Genomic DNA, 20,257 nt, shown 5'->3' with positions numbered 1-20,257 from the left:
GGCATTGAGTCTTACTCAATCTCACACCTTGTAGTACAGGCAAGACCCCTTTCTTTGCTTGATCCATTTTGAACTTCTTCAAAACTTTGTCAAGGTATGTGCTTTGTGAAAGTCCAATTAAGCGTCTTGCTCTATCTCTATAGATCTTAATGCCTAATATATATGCAGCTTCACCGAGGTCTTTCATTGAAAAACTCTTATTCAAGTATCCCTTTATGCTATCCAGAAATTCTATATCATTTCCAATCAGTAATATGTCATCCACATATAATATCAGAAATGCTATCGAGCTCCCACTCATTTTCTTGTAAATACAGGCTTCTCCAAAAGTCTGTATAAAACCAAATGCTTTGATCACACTATCAAAGCGTTTATTCCAACTCCGAGAGGCTTGCACCAGTCCATAAATGGATCGCTGGAGCTTGCACACTTTGTTAGCTCCCTTTGGATCGACAAAACCTTCCGGTTGCATCATATACAACTCTTCTTCCAGAAATCCATTCAGGAATGCAGTTTTGACATCCATTTGCCAAATTTCATAATCATAAAATGCGGCAATTGCTAACATGATTCAGACAGACTTAAGCATCGCTACGGGTGAGAAGGTCTCATCGTAGTCAATCCCTTGAACTTGTCGAAAACCTTTTGCAACAAGTCGAGCTTTATAGACAGTAACATTACCATCAGCGTCAGTCTTCTTCTTGAAGATCCATTTATTTTCAATGGCTTGCCGACCATCGGGCAAGTCAACCAAAATCCATACTTTGTTCTCATACATGGATCCCATCTCGGATTTCATGGCTTCAAGCCATTTTGCGGAATCTGGGCTCACCATCGCTTCTTCATAGTTCGTAGGTTCGTCATGGTCTAGTAACATGACCTCCAGAACAGGATTACCGTACCACTCTGGTGCGGATCTTGATCTAGTTGACCTACGAGGTTCAGTAATAACTTGATCTGAAGTTTCATGATCATTATCATTAACTTCCTCACTACTTGGTGTAGGTGTCGCAGAAACTGATTTCTGCGATGATCTACTTTCCAATAAGGGAGCAGGTACAGTTACCTCATCAAATTCTACTTTCCTCCCACTCACATCTTTCGAGAGAAACTCCTGCTCTAGAAAGGATCCATTCCTAGCAACGAATATCTTGCCTTCGGATCTGTGATAGAAGGTATACCCAGCAGTCTCTTTTGGGTATCCTATGAAGACACATTTCTCCGATTTAGGTTCGAGCTTATCAGGTTGAAGTTTCTTCACATAAGCATCGCAACCCCAAACTTTAAGATACGACAACTTTGGTTTCTTGCCAAACCATAGTTCATAAGGCATCGTCTCAACGGATTTCGATGGTGTCCTGTTTAGAGTGAATGCAGCCGTCTCTAAAGCATAACCCCAAAACGATAGCGGTAAATCAGTAAGAGACATCATAGATCGCACCATATCTAATAAAGTACGATTACGACGTTCGGACACACCATTACGCGGTGGTGTTCCGGGTGGCGTGAGTTGCGAAACTATTCCGCATTGTTTCAAATGTAGACCAAACTCGTAACTCAAATATTCTCCTCCACGATCTGAACGTAGGAATTTTATTTTCTTGTTACGATGATTTTCAACTTCACTCTGAAATTCTTTGAACTTTTCAAATGTTTCAGACTTATGTTTCATTAAGTAGATATACCCATATCTGCTCAAATCATCTATGAAGGTGAGAAAATAACGATATCCGCCACGAGCCTCAATATTCATCGGACCACATACATCTGTATGTATGATTTCCAACAAATCTGTTGCTCTCTCCATAGTTCCGGAGAACGGTGTTTTGGTCATCTTGCCCATGAGGCACGGTTCGCAAGTACCAAGTGATTCAAAATCAAGTGATTCCAAAATTCCATCAGTATGGAGTTTCTTCATGCGCTTTACACCGATATGACCTAAACGGCAGTGCCACAAATAAGTTGCACTGTCATTATTAACTCTGCATCTTTTGGCTTCGACATTATGAATATGTGTATCACTACTATCGAGATTCATTAAAAATAGACCACTCTTCAAGGGTGCATGACCATAAAAGATATTATTCATATAAATAGAACAACCATTATTCTCTGATTTAAATGAATAATCGTCTCGCATTAAACAAGATCCAGATATAATGTTCATGCTCAACGCTGGCACCAAATAACAATTATTTAGGTCTAAAACTAATCCCGAAGGTAGATGTAGAGGTAGCGTGCCGACGGCGATCACATCGACTTTGGAACCATTTCCCACGCACATCGTCACCTCGTCCTTAGCCAATCTTCGCTTAATCCGTAGCCCCTGTTTCGAGTTGCAAATATTAGCAACAGAACCAGTATCAAATACCCAGGTGCTACTACGAGTATTAGTAAGGTACACATCAATAACATGTATATCACATATACCTTTGTTAACCTTGCCATCCTTCTTATCCGCCAAATACTTGGGGCAGTTCCGCTTCCAGTGACCAGTCTGCTTACAGTAGAAGCACTCAGTTTCAGGCTTAGGTCCAGATTTGGATTTATTCTCCTGAACAGCAACTTGCTTGCTGTTCTTCTTGAAGTTCCCTTTCTTCTTCCCTTTGCCCTTTTTCTTGAAACTAGTGGCTTTACTGACCATCAACACTTGATGCTCCTTTTTGATTTCTACCTCCGCTGCCTTTAGCATTGCGAAGAGCTCGGGAATTGTCTTATCCATCCCTTGCATGTTATACTTCATCACGAAGCTCTTGTAGCTTGGTGGCAGTGATTGAAGAATTCTGTCAATGACGCAATCATCCGGAAGTTGAACTCCCAGTTGAATCAAGTGATTATTATACCCAGACATTCTGAATATATGCTCACTGACAGAACTATTCTCTTCCATCTTGCAGCTATAGAACTTATTGGAGACTTCATATCTCTCAATCCGGGCATTTGCTTGAAATATTAACTTCAACTCCTGGAACATCTCATATGCTCCATGACGTTCAAAACGTCGTTGAAGACCCGGTTCTAAGCCGTAAAGCATGGCACACTGAACTATTGAGTAGTCATCAGCTTTGCTCTGCCAGACGTTCATAACTTCTGGCGTAGCTCTTGCAGGAGGCCTGGCACCTAGCGGTGCTTCTAGGACGTAATTCTTCTGTGCAGCAATGAGGATAATCCTCAAGTTACGGACCCAGTCCGTGTAATTGCTACCATCATCTTTCAACTTAGCTTTCTCAAGGAACGCATTAAAATTCAACGGAACAATAGCACGGTCCATATATCTACAATTAACATAGACAAGCAAGATACTATCAGGTACTAAGTTCATGATAAATTTAAGTTCAATTAATCATATTACTTAAGAACTCCCACTTAGATGGACATCCCTCTAATCATCTAAGTGATTACGTGATCCAAAGCAACTAAACCATGTCCGATTAACACGTGAGATGGAGTAGTTTCAATGGTGAACATCACTATGTTGATCATATCTACTATATGATTCACGCTCGACCTTTCGGTCTCTGTGTTCCGAGGCCATATCTGTATATGCTAGGCTCGTCAAGTTTAACCTGAGTATTCCGCGTGTGCAACTGTTTTGCACCCGTTGTATTTGAACGTAGAGCCTATCACACCCGATTAACACGTGGTGTCTCAGCACGAAGAACTTTCGCAATGGTGCATACTCAGGGAGAACACTTTTATCTTGAAATTTTAGTGAGAGATCATCTTATAATGCTACCATCAATCAAAGCAAGATAAGATGCATAAAGGATTAACATCACATGCAATCAATATAAGTGATATGATATGGCCATCATCATCTTGTGCTTGTGATCTCCATCTCCGAAGCACCGTGCTTGTGATCTCCATCTACGAAGCACCGTCATGATCACCATCGTCACCGGCGCGACACCTTGATCTCCATCGTAGTATCGTTGTCGTCTCGCCAACTAATTGCTTTTACGACTATCGCTACTGCTTAGTGATAAAGTAAAACTATTACATGGTGATTGCATCTCCTACAATAAAGCGACAACCATATGGCTCCTGCCAGTTGCCGATAACTCGGTTACAAAACATGATCATCTCATACAACAAATTATATCACATCATGTCTTGACCATATCACATCACAACATGCCCTCCAAAAACAAGTTAGACGTCCTCTACTTTGTTGTTGCAAGTTTTACGTGGCTGCTACGGGCTTAGCAAGAACCGTTCTTACCTACGCATCAAAACCACAACGATAGTTTGTCAAGTTGGTGTTGTTTTAACCTTCGCAAGGACCGGGCGTAGCCACACTCGGTTCAACTAAAGTGAGAGAGACAGACACCCGCCAGTCACCTTTAAGCAACGAGTGCTCCGAACGGTGAAACCAGTCTCGCGTAAGCGTACGCGTAATGTCGGTCAGGGCCGCTTCATCTCACAATACCGCTGAACCAAAGTATGACATGCTGGTAAGCAGTATGACTTATATCGCCCACAACTCACTTGTGTTCTACTCGTGCATAGCATCAACGCATAAAACCAGGCTCGGATGCCACTGTTGGGGAACGTAGTAATTTCAAAAAAATTCCTACGCACACGCAAGATCATGGTGATGCATAGCAACGAGAGGGGAGAGTGTTGTCCACGTACCCTCGTAGACCGACATCGGAAGCGTTATCACAACGCGGATGATGTAGTCGTACGTCTTCACGATCCGATCGATCAAGTACCGAACGTACGACACCTCCAAGCTCTACACACGTTCAGCTCGATGACGTCCCTCGAACTCCGATCCAGCCGAGTGTTGAGGGAGAGTTTCGTCAGCACGACGGCGTGGTGACGATGATGATGTTCCACCGACGCAGGGCTTCGCCTAAGCTCCGCAACGGTATTATCGAGGTGTAATATGGTGGAGGGGGCACCGCACACGGCTAAAATATCGTATATCAAGTGTGTATGGATGTGCCCCCTGCCCCCGTATATAAAGGAGCAAGGGGGAGGCCGGCTGCCCTAGGCGCGCCAAGGAGAGAGGGGGAGTCCTCCTCCTAGTAGGAGTAGGACTCCCCTTTCCTAGTCCTACTAGGAAAAGAAGGGGGGAAGGAAAGAGAGGGAGAGGGAGAGGGAAAGGGGGCTGCGCCCCCCTCTCCTAGTCCAACTAGGACTCCTCCTGGGAGGGGGCGTGCCACCTCCTGGCTGCTGCCCTCTCTCTCCCCTCAAGGCCCACTAAGGCCCAATACTTCCCCGGGGGGTTCCGGTAACCCTCCGGCACTCCGGTTTAATCCGAAACTTCTCCGGAACACTTCCGGTGTCCGAATATAGTCGTCCAATATATCAATCTTTATGTCTCGACCATTTCGAGACTCCTCGTCATGTCTGTGATCACATCCGGGACTCCGAACAACCTTCGGTACATCAAAACATATAAACTCATAATATAACTGTCATCGTAACTTTAAGCGTGCGGACCATTTGGGTTCGAGAACTATGTAGACATGACCGAGACACCTCTCCTGTCAATAACCAATAGCGGGACCTGGATGCCCATATTGGCTCCCACATATTCTACGAAGATCTTTATCGGTCAGACCGCATAACAACATACGTTGTTCCCTTTGTCATCGGTATGTTACTTGCCCGAGATTCGATCGTCGGTATCTCGATACCTAGTTCAATCTCGTTACCGGCAAGTCTCTTTACTCGTTCCGTAACACATCATCCCGCAACTAACTCATTAGTCACAATGCTTGCAAGGCTTATAGTGATGTGCATTACCGAGTGGGCCCAGAGATACCTCTCCGACAATCGGAGTGACAAATCCTAATCTCGAAATACGCCAACCCAACAAGTACCTTTGGAGACACCTGTAGAGCACCTTTATAATCACCCAGTTACGTTGTGACGTTTGGTAGCACACAAAGTGTTCCTCCGGTAAACGGGAGTTGCATAATCTCATAGTCATAGGAACATGTATAAGTCATGAAGAAAGCAATAGCAACATACTAAACGATCGGGTGCTAAGCTAACAGAATGGGTCAAGTCAATCACGTCATTCTCCTAATGAGGTGATCTCGTTAATCAAATGACAACTCATGTCTATGGCTAGGAAACATAACCATCTTTGATTAACGAGCTAGTCAAGTAGAGGCATACTAGTGACACTCTGTTTGTCTATGTATTCACACATGTATTATGTTTCCGGTTAATACAATTCTAGCATGAATAATAAACATTTATCATGATATAAGGAAATATATAATACTTTATTATTGCCTCTAGGGCATATTTCCTTCAGGTTGGAAGTTTCGGTGAAGGAGCCTTTTGGCCAGAGAGCATTGGTAAGCTTGCTCACTGTAGCACCACCGCACTCCGCCTGTTTCCCGTCGACCACCTTCGGCTTCACATTAAAGGTCTTGAGCCATAAGCCGAAGTGTGGGGGAATATGAAGGAAGGCCTCACACGCGATGATAAACGACGAGACGTGGAGGAAAGAATCTGGGGCTAGATCGTGAAAATCTAGTCCGTAATAAAACATGAGCCCCCGGACGAAGGGATGAAGAGCAAATCCTAGCCCTCGGAGGAAGTGAGAGATGAATACTACCCTCTCGCCGGATCTGGGAGTCGGAATAACCTGCCCTTGAGCAGGAAGTCTGTGGGGGATCTCCGCGGTCAGATATCTGGCCGCCCGGAGCTTCGCAGTGTCCTCCTCTGTAACGGAGGAAGCCACCCATCGGCCTTGTGGGCTGGGCCCGGACATGACTAGGAAGCTGGAAGCAATGAAGTCGAACCTTGGGTGCTGGAACTCGAGGTTGGAAGGGCTCAGCGTAAAAGAAAGAGGCGACCCTTGGCTCCTTTATAAAGGAAATAGATATCGAACGCCCCCTCCTAAACCTGGAAACCTGCCTATTCCTAAGGAATCATGACGACGGACGGTTGGGTTACCCACGCCCGTATTGATGAGAATCCCGCAATAAGGGGACACAATCTCTGCTTCGACAAGACGTGCCAATGAAAACCGCGTCTCGAAACGTGGAACGGCAGACGAAAACAGTTCAAAATAATGACCGGGCAGATGTGATGTCACACTACAAAGAGTTGTCAGCGGATTGGACTCGTGAAATATTATACTCTCTGCGGTTGTGTGTGCAGATCCGGACACGTTTGTTGCGTCCGAAGACTATCCTGGAGTATTCGGAAAGGGGAACCCGCCTTGCAATGTCGAAGACAATCTGCGCGTCGGACACCTCATCATTGAAGCCTGGTTCAGGGGCTATTGAGGGAGTCCTGGACTAAGGGGTCCTCGGGCGTCCGGCCTGTTGGACATGGGTCGAACTAATGGGCTGTGAAGATACAAGACCGAAGACTCTCTCCCGTGTCCGGATGGGACTCTCCTTGGCGTGGAAGGCAAGCTTGGCGTCCAAATATGAAGATTCCTTTCCCTGTAACCGAATTTGTATAACCCTAGTCCCCTCCGGTGTCTATATAAATCGGAGGGCTTAGTACGGAAACAGATATAGTCATACAGGCTATACTTCTAGGGTTTTAGCCATTAAGATCTCGTGGTAGATCAACTCTTGTAATACTCATATTCGTCAAGATCAATCAAGCAGGAAGTAGGGTATTACCTCCATAGAGAGGGCCCGAACCTGGGTAAACATTGTGTCCCCCGTCTCCTGTTACCATCAACCTTAGACGTACAGTTCGGGACCCCCTACCCGAGATCCGCCGGTTTTGACACCGATAGCGAGTTCTTGATCCTATCTTGCAAGTCAATAGTCACCTACCATGTGTTATGATCCGGTAACCCCGAAGTGACAATAATCGGGACCACTCCCGGTGATGACCGTAGTTTGAGGAGTTCATGTATTCACTAAGTGCTAATGCATTGGCCCCGTGGTTTTTTTCCTGGTTGCACCGACCCGCGTCATCGTTGCGTTGCCTCTTCGGGCCGTAGTGTCGCGGCCCGCAGTCCCCCGTCGCACCGAGGCCGTCCGCTCCAGGGCGTCCCGTGGCTGCACCGACCCTCGCGCCACCGCTGCGTCGCCCCATCCGGCCGTAGCGCGCGTGGCACACGGTCAACGCCGCCGTCCCGAGGCCGTCCCCACGGCTGCACCGACTCGTGAACCACCGTTGCGTCGCCCCTTCGGGCCGCAGCATCGTGGCCCGCGGTCCCCGCCGCCGCCCCGAGGTCTTCCCGCCGTCACCCCGACCCGCCTGCCGCCGCTGCGTCGCCCCTTCGGGCCCTAGCGCTGCGGCCCGCGGTCCACTTCGCTGTCCCCGCGCGTCGACTTCCCGTGGTATGCGTCGCGCCGTCTTCTTTGGCGTGCGAACGCCATCGTCCGCGCCGGCCTTCGTCACGGTGTCAGGGTGCTTCGCCTACTTCGAGCATCACCGTCGCGCTCCTAACTTAGCCGCCGCCGCCGCCGCTCTTCTTCGGCCGCCGCCACCGCTACCCCCATAGCCGCCGCAGCTGCCCGTCCATCTCCTTCGTCTTCGTCAAGCACCAGCCCGTCGTCAGCGTCGCCGTCATCTACCCCGACCACTTCGTCTACTCCGACAACCGCGGGCGACATTGGCCCCGCGCTGATTGGCGCCACAACCGTCGTCGAGTCCTTCTCTGCTGGCCTCTCCGACCTCTTCGACATGGCGTACAGCTCGTGCAGGTCCCAGTCTATGAAAGCCCAGTGCTGGCAACACCGCCGCGTGCCTTCGTCCACGACGTGTCCCCGGGCCTGGCAAGCCTGGTGCGGCACTTCGTCAACTTCGTTTTCGACCGTCTACGCATGCCCGGTGCTGGCAACACCGACGCGTGCCTTCGTCTACGACGTGTCCCCGGGTTTGGCAACCCCGGCGCGACGCCTCGTCAACATCGTCTTCTCCCCGGCGCACCACTACTTCGACACCATTGCGCCCATGCTAACTCGGCGCCCCCTTGCGCCCGCGGCTCCACGGCGGCTTCCTCGACACCGGCCACCCCGACTCAACATCGACCACGACATTCTTCACACGGCTACCTCGACCACGGTTACACCACCATACGCTCTCGGCTACATCGACAAACGGCACAAAGGGCTACCGCCTTGCTTGAGCAACCTCGTCGGTTTCTACTCCAGCCACGACTTCCGCGATGCGTCGACCGTTACGACTGTGGGGGGTGTCCGTCGGCTTGCCTTCGGATTCTTCTCCAGTCTCACCGTCTGCGTCGCTACCGTTGTGACTGCGGGGATGTTGAGTATTATGTTTAGTTAGGAAATACGAGATAGACTAGGATATGTTCCGGCTTGTCTTGTACTCCAAATTGACCATGTACTCCTATATATATGCCCACGAGGCTCAAGCAATACAACAACTATTCCATCAAATCCCTCTCTCCCTTCTAACAAACACCACCGGCAAGCTGCCGCCCCCGCTACCCTGATAGCCTTTAGTGTTTTCTTCACTGTCTATGCTAGCATTGCGCTGCTATGTATCCGCTTTTGGGCATGTATCTCTTTTGCTTTGCTTCGTTGCTCGCTAAACATTGTGTCACTTTAACGGACATGTGTAAGGGCATTAGTTTAAGGCCGGGCAAGCGCCTCCTTTAAAAAAAACACGCACTAGCTTTCTCATAAGGAAATGAAAACGAGAAGCAGCCGAACAGAAGACCCGAAGCCGGCGGCCCATAGCCGCGGAGAGCAGCGGGCGGCGTACGACCGACCCCGAAACGGCGAAAATCCGAGGCGGCAAACCAAAAACCAACCGCCCCACGGCTCTTCCCATCTGACGGACAGGATCTCGCCGCTCGGCGCACGTAATCTCCGCCACGTCACCGATCCGCGCACTCCCCTCGCATTGGATCCCCTCGCCTATATAACCCAATCCCCACCCACCGCTCCTGCCTACCAGCCGTATACCCACACCACACCGCTTCCGCACTTCCTCCCGGCGCCTCGCTTTCCATTTCACAACCGCGGATCCACTCCGAGTACTGTAGACATGGCCGGAAGGGGCAAGGCGATCGGCTCGGGCGCCGCCAAGAAGGCCATCTCCAGGAGCTCCAAGGCCGGGCTCCAGTTCCCCGTCGGCAGGATCGCGCGGTTCCTCAAGGCCGGCAAGTACGCCGAGAGGGTCGGCGCCGGCGCCCCCGTCTACCTCGCCGCCGTGCTGGAGTATCTCGCCGCTGAGGTGCGTGGGATTATGTCATCCAATGCCTGATTTTGCTGTTTTCTGTGGTGAATTTCTAGCGGTCGGTGTCTAGTCGGTCGGTGGTTGGTTCGGCAAATTGGGGAATATTTCTAGGGTTTCGGATGAGGATGATACTTGTCTCTGCCTGCTCTCAGATTTGTCTGGGCCTAGGCGGTTCTGCTTGCTAATTGCGCTCGAAACTTTGTGGAATTTTGGAAGTAACCGTTGCGACTCCCTTGTTTGTGCAGGTTCTGGAGTTGGCCGGGAACGCGGCGAGGGACAACAAGAAGACCCGCATCGTGCCGCGCCACATCCAGCTCGCCGTCCGCAACGACGAGGAGCTCTCCCGCCTGCTCGGCATGGTCACAATCGCCAGCGGTGGTGTCATGCCCAACATCCACAACCTCCTGCTCCCCAAGAAGGCCGGTGGCAGCAAGGCCGTGGCTGCCGACGACGATAGCTAGATGACGACTCCTCCTCGGTGGTCGTGGGTGCTCGGCTGTATCCAGTTCTGTGTAGTAGCGTGTTCAGTTAAATGTTGCCTAGGTGTTGCGTTTTACTTCTAGGATGGTAGTACTGCTATTAGTTTCTGAATCTGTGTGCTTGTACCGGTGCTAAACTAGCCGTGGACAATGGTTGCATCCTTTGTAATTCGTTGTTAGTACGTTATATAAAAGTTGCACCTATGGATTGCTTACTTGCCAATTTCTACCACTCTGTTCTTGGTCGAAAATTTCCATCGTCTATTCTTGCCCAATTCTTTCATGGTTAGAGAACTCGATATAACTGCGAAATCCTTACTAAAATTAATCTGCGAAGCTGTTAGACTAAGGATGCTCTCGTCTTCACAATACGTAGGTGTGCTACGGCTCGAGTCAGGGATAATGGAATTTTGGCGGGGAGTAGTGGACTATGTGTGGCGATGTTTTTCACGAGCAAGACATTTGGCGGGAAATACTTGCGATCTAGTAATACCTGGGATAAAAAAGGATTCTGTAAAGAAATGGCACGGGAGACGAAACAATTATCACTCCTAATATAGCAGCGCTGCACATTGTTTTGAGTGCCCTGACTATCCAGACGGTGCAGAAACGGTAGGTACAGATCGACCACAGCACAGCAGCACGAATCTGGTACTAGGTCTCACGCCACATTGCAAAAGGCACACCAAGTCGCCCAGAGTATATAATCACATGACGCGAACACACAGGATGTTTCAGTTGAAAGGATGACAATTTACAGCTTTGCTCTTTGCAAAGGTATTATCATGTTTATGAGCCTGTGTGGTGCATCTCTTTCTTTCTAATGCTGCATTTATTCCCCTAAAAGAATACTATATTTATTCCTCTCCTTTCTGTGATGGTACAAATCCTAAGCGAAAAAACAGCAGGCAGTGTCACAGTCAGTCAGCCAGCCTGCTGCTTCTTCCTCCCTCCCTGTTCTGCACGCCCGCCCTAACTAAGGGGTCAGTTTTCTTCGCCGCCCCTTTCGACGGCTTCCGTTGCGACTTCTCCATCTTGATCGTGAATATCACCTTTGCTTGTTTGATAGGAGCCAAAGTGCAACAATTGCCTGTCAAGGACGTTATGGAAGATGAATGCCTTCCTTCAGCAATTTTATTCTGTTGCTGCAACAAGTGACCAAAGCCAGAGTTCGCTTTATCGTCAATTTCCATCTCTTGCTTTTTCTTTAGCTCCGGTTTTCCATCTCTTCTTACTAATGTTTTCAAAGGGCAAACCTCCAAGCGCTGGAAGGAAAAGGTAGGCAGAGTACCTTCGTTTAGAGTTAACTTCCCTCGTCAGAACTAGAGCTTGAACTATCTGCCCTCCGGTTTTGAATTGCCGGAAAAAGGTTACGCCGGGGATCTTGAGAAGACCTGGGTGTGTGGGAACTACGCCGGGGATCTTGAAAAGACCTGGGTGTGTGGGAAGGCAGAGTAACTTCAGTCTTCGTTTTCTTTGGAGTTACTTTTGATGCTTCTTTCACCTCATTGCAGACCTTGTCAAGCATTGCGAGAAAATCCCGCACTACGACAAATAACCGAAGGCCCTCATCCTTCCCTGTCCTCCCATGGAAATAATCGACAGTGCTCTTTACCAAGGACCGTATTTTCTTCTCTTCCTCTAGCAAGAAAGTAACATCAGTTTGAGACTGCTCCACGAAATGCACAAGCTTGCGGTGAAACCCACTATCTTCATCCAGACTTTTCATGCTTGTGTTCAAGAATTCTTTGGTTTTGCCAAGCCTGTGGACGACACTTGCTACCGACATAGCCAACTGATCTGCATCAAGGATTGCTGCATTCCTGACATTTTGAAGTTCATCTCCTAAACTGGACACAGCCTGCAGACCTAGTTGTTTATATTCCTCTTCAATAAGATCATTGTTGTCCACACTGGATACGCTGCCCGTCTGCTCCTTTGCAGCCCGTGCAGAACGGACACCTTCAGAATGGATCATCTCTTGAACAACAAAATGCAGCAGCGTTATCTTCCCATCAGTTCCTTTGACGTCGGAAAGCTTGAGCAGGGTGTCTAGTTTGAACGCTTGAGCTCCTCCTCTGAACGTGCCAACATTCATCCGATTCCCTGTTTTAAGTACAGCTTCTAGTAACTTCAAGAATAGACGGCTGTTTTTAAGCTCCTCACAAGCCATCTGATCAGGATTTAAATGCCAAGATAGCAGAGATAAGAAGATCGGTAGAAACATCAAGGTGCAGGAAGAGTGGTAACATCTACACTACGATAATCTCTATTATTACTTGATAAAAATGTTCATCGGTTAAAGGACTACAGAGCATCAAACAAGACTGATACAAGTCATACAACAGAACTGAATATAGTGTGGAAGCCAAATAGGTCATAATGGTAATGCTATTACCTCTAAGGTGGCAAAAGATTGCTTTACATTTGAAGTTTCCTCTGGTAAACCAGCCATGAAAAGTAATGCGTCCAGGCGCTCATAGATATAAGGAATGTCGAAGATTGCTTTTAAGAACTGCTCTGCAGGACCAAGCTGTGAGAGTTCCCCAGTATATAGTCGAAGCCTGAGCTCCTCATCAGTACTCGGGACCCATCTAATTAAGGTCTGTATCAAGTCGGATGGAAGTTCATTTCCTACAAATTATCGAGGGAAATTGATAAGGCAAAAGATGTTATCAGGAAATAGGATTTAATCAACATGTTCTTTGTTCTAAATGTCCAAATAGAATAGTCAGAAGCACATGAACCCATGCTTGAGGCGTCCATTCCAAAATATGGAGGCCAGATGTACACAAATGTGGTTAAGTCTAGAACCAAATGCCGATTTGAGCATTTGACATCACTTGCGTGCTACATAATCTTGCTGACTTTGTTATTAGTTCAAGAATTAGAGTTAACCTAGAAGACAAGACTCACATCAGTTTAGCAGAAATGTGTACTATTTGCTTTGAAAAATAGAAGAAACAAATGAAATCAAGTGATTCATTGTCCTTGGCACAGAAGAATAGCCGTAACTCCTGATTGTGAAGACACAAATGATATACGCAGCTGATATATTATTGCATGGAGTTATAGACCAGAAGCTGGATAAGTATTCGATGTACCACTGCAACTTAAAAAAAACTGGAGCTTTGCCCAAAAATATAATAAAATAACTGTATCTACAAGACTGGCAAGAATCAGAAGAAGCCGCATTTCATCCAGGAAGAGCTATGCACTTGCACAGTATAAACGAGTGACAATACACTTTACCTTCCTTAACTGCACAAGAAACTTCCTCTGCTGAAACACTCAACGCCTTCAATGATATGGCCAGGTTCTGTGCCTTTTTAGGATCAAGTATCCTCACAACTTGGGCAGCTTCCTTTGATGCTATATCTTTTTTGGCATCACCACTCTTCTTGTCAGCATTACAACCAAAAAGTGTTTCAATAGCGTCCTCACTTAACCTGTGAAGAAGTACCATTAGTTATAAAATGGTGCGATCTTACAATAGTAGATAACTAGATATATAGCTCAGCTATCTCTACCAACTTACTGGAATGATCCAGCTTTAAGGTGATCCCACACCATTGATTTATTAGCATTTGTTGCTACTTTATCCCAAAAGAAGGGCTTAAGCTTTGTTTTAGCTTCACTAGAATCCTCATCTGTGTCTGTTTTATTGCCTGACTTCATAAGTGGTGGTGGGCGCGTTTTGGAAGAACCAGGCAGCGCTGGTGGTGGCGGGAGAGGTCCACCAGATTTTGATGGTGGTGGTGGTGGTGGTGCAGCTTTTGGAGCAGTAGGTGGTGAGGGTCCTGAGGGCGGAGGCTGGGAGGCTTTTGGAGCTGGTGGCGGTGAAGGTCCAGAGGAAAGAACTGGAGAAGCATTCGGAGGCAGCTCAAGTGCTTGAGGAGCTGGTGGTGAAGGAGGAGCCTTTGGTTGAGGCGCAAGTACTTGAGGATGTGCTGGAGGTGGCATCATTGGTTGAGGCATTGGTGTTGATCCTTGCTCAGAATCAACAGAAGCAGCCATTGGCTCGGCGGAACTGCTGTAGATTGCTGGATCAGTGTTTGCACTTTCCTGTGAAGTGAGCTTCACATGGTTATTTTGGCCAGTGTTTGGGTCTTCCTGCGAAGTTAGCTTCACATCACTATTTCGACCACTGGTTGGGTCTTCCTGTGAGCTTAGTTTCACATAGCTAATTTGATCAGTGTTTGCGTCTTCCTGTGAGCTTAGTTTCACATGGTTATTTTGATCAGTGTTTGGGCCTTCCTGTGAACTTAGTCTCACATAGCCAATTTGATCAGTGTTTGGGCCTTCCTGTGAACTTTGATTCACATGGCCATTTTGGCCAGCCTCTGACTGCAATGGCAATGCTCCCAGCTTAGTGACATCTATTAGATTTACACTGGAAGACTTGCAAGAATCCGCTGCAAATGAAAGCATAAAAGTCAGTGGTAGAAGAAAGAAAAACGTTGACTTGGAGCAAAATGGATGATACAAGACATTACATAGATTCAGGAGTTGCTTATTATCATAGGCAGAAGCCGCAGAACTTTCACGGAACATGCAGCAGCCAACGCAGAGAAGAGCTAAAAGTGCGATAACAACCAGGGACACACCAACGATAGTGGTAGTTGGCATGCCATCGCTGTCTTTTTTCCCCACTGATTTAGTTGCAGGCACTGCCTTTTTTGTAGTTGCTTCTGATGAAGAACCGTCAGCTGGTTTCCCTGGCGGAGGTTTTACTGCTTCATTTGCAGGAGCAGGTCCCGGAGTCAGCTCTTCTCTTATTGAGGCGATAAGTGTTTCGATATAACCATCGGGTAGGTTTTTTGGAACCTCAAAATTCTGTTTGCTTAAGCAGGTCAGCAAAGTTTGCTTGATATCTGGTGTCAGTGGGCCTGCACCTTTTCCAATGACAGGGGAAGTTCCCTTATTATCAGATATCCTATGGATGATATCAAGTACATGGTTGTAGTCGTAGTAGTTTCTAACATCTTGAAGGCTTTTCTTGTCCAATCCACATTTGAGCCACGCGTGTTCCACCTATAGATATCATAACGAGTGGTCACCCTTGTCAGTACGTGAAAATTAATCAATAACAGATGCTGATGAGATAAACTGGGTGTGCATCCTTTTCAGAATAATAATATGATAAACCAGACCATTAAAAATATAAACTACCATGAAGTACCAGTGAGAGTCAGCAGTTAGAGACTATTCCCTCTGTTTACAAATATAAGATATTTTGGATATTTCAAAATGGACTACATACAGACTGAAATTAGTGAACAAACACACTAAAACATGTCTATATACATCCGATTAGGAAAAAAGTTAGAACATCTTATATTTGCGAACAATATCATATTATCATCACATTCCTTACTTAAGGAAAAAATAAGTCTACATGCATCATACCAATAATAACATAGTTAATCCGACACATGCTACTCATTAAATAAGGAGTAATGTGTACCTAACAGGAGGGAACGTTAATAATTTGTTTCAAAATCTCTGCTTCTGCTTGCAGGGTTTTAATCTGTAGTCAGTATTTTCAATGCAGTAAAATCATAAACAGCTTTGGCCTCTGGGAACCACTAGAAATTCAGTGATCTTATCTATTCTGTCACAGGTAATTCGAAGAGCACCACATGACAATTCTGAATGCCGGCATCATGAGCTCATACATGTGGACCATATGTGTTGATAGAGCGAGGGCACCAACCTAAACACCATATCAGAAATATAGCCGGGCAATCCTTGCAATTCTGTCATTGTATGGTCTCGATGGTGGCAATTCCTGCCTTCCTGAACCGGTTTTTTCTCTAACAAAAGGATTGATACTCCCTCTGTAAAGAAATATCGGACGCTCTTATATTTGTTTACAGAGGGAGTACTTAATAAGTTAATTCTCACTTCTTAAGATGACCAAAACTAAACTACTTTGGTCTTGATCACAAACTATGGAATGACACCATCTCAGTACAGATGTTACTACCGAGTGCGATGAAATACATAGAAAATTTACTCACCCAATCGTCAACTTGCTTGATGAAGGTTGGTGTCAGCGCAGGTGGCGGCGACGTGTCGCTTGGGCCAATGAGCAATCGTCCGCAGGCCATTGGTAGGAAGAGCAGCACGGAGATGATGCACGGCGCGGGGAGCCATTCTCCCCTGCAGCGCCTCATCTTTTGCCTGCTCCTGCCTACACCGACTCTACCATCGCAATGTGATTCCCCCGGCTTACCGGCGGGAGGTTTGTGGCGACGGACAACAAATCCGTGAGCTCCCTGAAGCAAGTGGCCGACGAAATCCAGTGACGCGGCACAAATGTTTTGACAAAAAAAAAGAACTCAGAACAATGCCCCGCCCAAGTTCGCGTAAAATCGCGGCGATGACCTTCTGAAATCAGATGCCTCGAGGTGCTCCGAGAAACGCGCCGATTTTAAGGCGAGGAAGCTCAGAAATAATCACCAATGGCGGGGGATTTGGGGGGCTTCCGAGGCAGAGAACCGAATGCGCAGCCGCATTGCCCCCAGATCGAGGAAATCCGGAGACGCAGCCGGAGAAATCCGCTGACGCTTCAATCCGTCAAGAAATCAGCCGCAAGAACACGGGAGGGATTAAGAGGAATCACAGAAAGAACAAGTCTAGGAAAATGCACCAATAAAAGTAGGGCACCACCAAATTCGCGGCTGGACGAGCCACGAATTTGGGCGTGATCTGGAGACACCTAGAGGGCCAGCGAAGTCTTTTTCGCGCGCGCCCTCTCTGTTTTCTCGTCTCCCCGCTGAAATGGGAGTGTGGAGGAAGAAGCGGGAGGAGAGAGAGGCGTGATAAGTGCGACCAAGGATGGACATGTGCATATTCTCTTTTACGGAGAGAATCAGAGAAAGTGACACACTTGTACATGAACTGACATAAATTCCGGTGTGCAACTTTGTAAATCGTTTATTTTCCTTTGGTTTCGTTTACATTCTTGTCAAAGAACTTAAAGTCGGTGTGGAACGACATCTATGGGATCACAAGAATCCCTACTACGGTTGCCGGGGCGCAGGGTTGCAAGAAGAACAGGATTAGTAATCAGTACACGGATCGTTTACCCAGGTTCGGGCCGTGAGGGTGCGTAAAACTCTAGTCCTGCTTTGGTGGATGTATTTCAAAGAGTTCTTAAGCTCTCGAACTAGCTATGGTGGGTGCGTGGTCCCAAAGAGCCGAATCCTTCTTCAGTATGCCATGGGCCTCCTTTTATAGTCGAAAGGGGCTGCCACAGTGGCATACAGGAGGTGGAAAGGCGTACAGTATTGCGAGCTTATCGCTCGTATTACAGGACAAGACGCATTTAATGCGCCGCTGAGGTGTCCCCTAGCTTTATCGGGGACGGGGGCGAGGTCCGTCCCGTTCGTCGCCGCTCCTCCTCGCTTCGACACGCGCCCCGGCCAGTGATGCGTGCGGCGCCATGTAGGCAGGCAGGCAGCTGAGGTGGCGCGGTGGTGGAGCCTCTACGAAGATCTGCATGCCGCCATGCAGGCGCCTGATGAGTTGGCCTGGGAGCTGCATGTTGCCACGCAGGTGCCTGCTCAGCTGGTTGGGCTCTGCATGCGAACGGCGGTGGAAACTTGGTTGGTGCGGGCCTGGCAGTGGCCCTGCTGGCGCCCTTGGCGAAGGCCTTGCCGGGTGGCCCGGCAAGGGCCTTGCCGTGGCGCGCTGTCGTCCCCGGCAAGGATCTTGCCGGGGGTCTTGTGGTTCCCCTCGGCAAGGATCTTGCCAAGGATCGCAGTCTCCTAATCCTCATCTGATCTTGAATATTCCTTGTGTTCACAAAGATCTGCATGCCACCACAGAGGTGCCTCCCGAGCCCTGGCCCAACGTGGTTGATGGTGTTGGGGACGTGGGCTCAAGGGCGGCTCGCTCTGTTGGTGTTTGGGCGTGCTGCCCCGGCAAGGGTCTTGCCGGGGCTGCTGAGGCCGTCCCCGGCAAGGGTCTTGCCGGGGGAAACTGCTCCGCCCCTCTGCTTCTTTGCGTCCTTGGTCTTGGCGTTGCTCTGGTCGTCTTGGGCTTCGGTTTTACCTCGGTTCACCTCCCTTGTTCTGCTTGGTGTGACCGTGGGCACGGCTCCGACTGCCTGTGCACAGGTAAAGGGGTACAAAGGTGCGCCCTTCTTTTGTACACCGACAGGAGCCCCCGGGCCTGGGCCACACATAAGCGCGACATGTTGTTGGGCCAGGCCCAAAACGGTGCGCGGGCAGGCGGGGCGGTTTTCACCGCGGTAAAACTTTTCGCGCGCTGCGCGGCGTGGAGGGGTGCGCGTGACATGGGCGGCATGCGTGGGGCAGTTTCCGCATGCATGCGTCATATCGTGGTAAAGAGGCGGCCCGTGCCTTCCCCGTAAAAAGAGGGAGGCGTGGAGGCGCGGCTCATTTACTGCGCGGGGCCGGGTCGCGGTCTTCAAGGCGTCCACACCCCACGATCACGGGGTGGGGAGAGGTCACTCCACCCGTCCCCTCGATTCTGCACGTTCGCCACGCGTCCTCCATGCGCTTGGGGTGGCAAGCGGTGGAGGCGGGAAATCGGGTCGTCGCTGATTGGGGCAGCGGGTCGGCCTCGATTCCCTGCGCCTCTGGTGGCTGGATTGGTCGAGCGGGGCGGCCGAGCCCTCACCCCACCCCTTTATAAGAGGGGGGGAAGGGGGATGGCACCCCACACTCTTCTGTCATCTATCTCCTCCTGCTTCTGCTTCTTCCTTTCACTCGCCATGGAGAAAGGGAATCCCGGTCCCTCGACGGTGGCGGCGAGGGTCGCCGCTCGACAGCGCGTCCCTCCTCCTCCTGAGCCCGTGGTGGTGGAGCCGGCCGCGAGGGGAAGGGGGAGGGGCCGAGGCCGTGGGAGAGGCCGGGACAGAGGTCGTGGTGCTCGGGGAAGAGGAGGACGGGGCGGCGCGCCGGCTTCGCCCCCGCCAGTGATGCCTTTTTCGATGTAAGGCCATGTTGGAGACCAGCCCCGCGAGTTCTTCATCAGGCTGCGTTCCATCAGTGGCCCTACACTCTTGTCCGTCTGCCATGCTATACTACTGGGCCGTGATCACTTCGGAAGGTGATCACGGGTATATACTATATACATTATATACATGACACATGTGGTGACTAAAGTCGGGTCGGCTCGAGGAGTACCCGCAAGTGATTCTGATGAGGGGGCTGAAAGGACAGGTGGCTCCACCCCGGTAGAGGTGGGCCTGGGTTCCTGACGGCCCCGACTGTTACTTTGTGGCGGAGCGACAGGGCAGGTTGAGACCACCTAGGAGAGAGGTGGGCCTGGCCATGGTCGGCGTTCGTAGATACTTAACACGCTCAACGAGATATTGGTATTTGATCTGAGTCTGGCCATTTGATCTATACACACTAACCAGCTACGCGGGAACAGTTATGGGCACTCGACGTCGTGGTATCAGCCGAAGCTCTTCTTGACGTCAGCGACGGAGCGGCGCGCGCCGGATTGGACTGGAACGCCTGCTAGGCTAGGTCTGCTTCCGGCCGCCCTCGCAACGTGCAGGTGTGCAATGGGCGATGGGCCCAGACCCCTGTGCGCATAGGATTTAGACCGGCGTGCTGACCTCTCTGTTGAGCCTAGGTGGAGCCGCG

At 49.1% G+C, this 20,257-nt stretch overlaps 2 protein-coding genes across 4 annotated transcripts; one reads left to right on the top strand and one right to left on the bottom strand.

Annotated features, from left to right (window-relative positions):
• Nucleotides 1–9,839: 9,839 nt before the first annotated feature.
• Nucleotides 9,840–10,843, top strand: LOC109746323 (protein H2A.7). The gene is made up of 2 exons (XM_020305444.4): nucleotides 9,840–10,146; nucleotides 10,395–10,843. The coding sequence occupies exons 1-2, from the start codon at nucleotides 9,958–9,960 to the stop codon at nucleotides 10,608–10,610; spliced, it is 405 nt and encodes a 134-aa protein (XP_020161033.1). The 5' UTR covers nucleotides 9,840–9,957; the 3' UTR covers nucleotides 10,611–10,843.
• Nucleotides 10,701–17,474, bottom strand: LOC109746324 (formin-like protein 11). 3 transcript variants are annotated; one of them, XM_020305446.3, is made up of 7 exons: nucleotides 17,284–17,474; nucleotides 16,652–17,200; nucleotides 15,125–15,662; nucleotides 14,167–15,043; nucleotides 13,881–14,077; nucleotides 13,027–13,262; nucleotides 10,701–12,801 (listed from the first exon to the last, which is right to left on the bottom strand). In XM_020305446.3, the coding sequence occupies exons 2-7, from the start codon at nucleotides 16,805–16,807 to the stop codon at nucleotides 11,932–11,934; spliced, it is 2,874 nt and encodes a 957-aa protein (XP_020161035.1). In that variant the 5' UTR covers nucleotides 16,808–17,200; nucleotides 17,284–17,474; the 3' UTR covers nucleotides 10,701–11,931. The 3 variants fall into 3 exon arrangements, with proteins under 3 accessions (XP_020161035.1, XP_040254527.1, XP_020161034.1); XM_040398593.2 differs by having other exon boundaries at nucleotides 16,652–17,194; XM_020305445.3 differs by having other exon boundaries at nucleotides 16,652–17,474.
• Between the last annotated feature and the right edge of the window lie 2,783 nt (nucleotides 17,475–20,257).

This window comes from Aegilops tauschii, chromosome 2 (assembly GCF_002575655.3).
Source record: "Aegilops tauschii subsp. strangulata cultivar AL8/78 chromosome 2, Aet v6.0, whole genome shotgun sequence".
Lineage (NCBI taxonomy): Eukaryota > Viridiplantae > Streptophyta > Magnoliopsida > Poales > Poaceae > Aegilops > Aegilops tauschii.
Note: the sequence above shows the minus strand (reverse complement) of the source record. Positions and strands in the feature narration are given on the sequence as shown.

Coding starts and splice junctions, on each gene's coding strand:
- LOC109746324 (XM_020305445.3), bottom strand. CDS start 16,807: ATGAGGCGCTGCAGGGGAGAATGGCTCCCCGCGCCGTGCATCATCTCC. Junction 15,044..15,124: donor TAAGCAACTCCTGAATCTAT/GTAATGTCTTGT, acceptor TTTCATTTGCAG/CGGATTCTTGCAAGTCTTCC. Junction 13,263..13,880: donor TTCTTGTGCAGTTAAGGAAG/GTAAAGTGTATT, acceptor GATAATTTGTAG/GAAATGAACTTCCATCCGAC.
- LOC109746323 (XM_020305444.4), top strand. CDS start 9,958: ATGGCCGGAAGGGGCAAGGCGATCGGCTCGGGCGCCGCCAAGAAGGCC. Junction 10,147..10,394: donor TGGAGTATCTCGCCGCTGAG/GTGCGTGGGATT, acceptor TTGTTTGTGCAG/GTTCTGGAGTTGGCCGGGAA.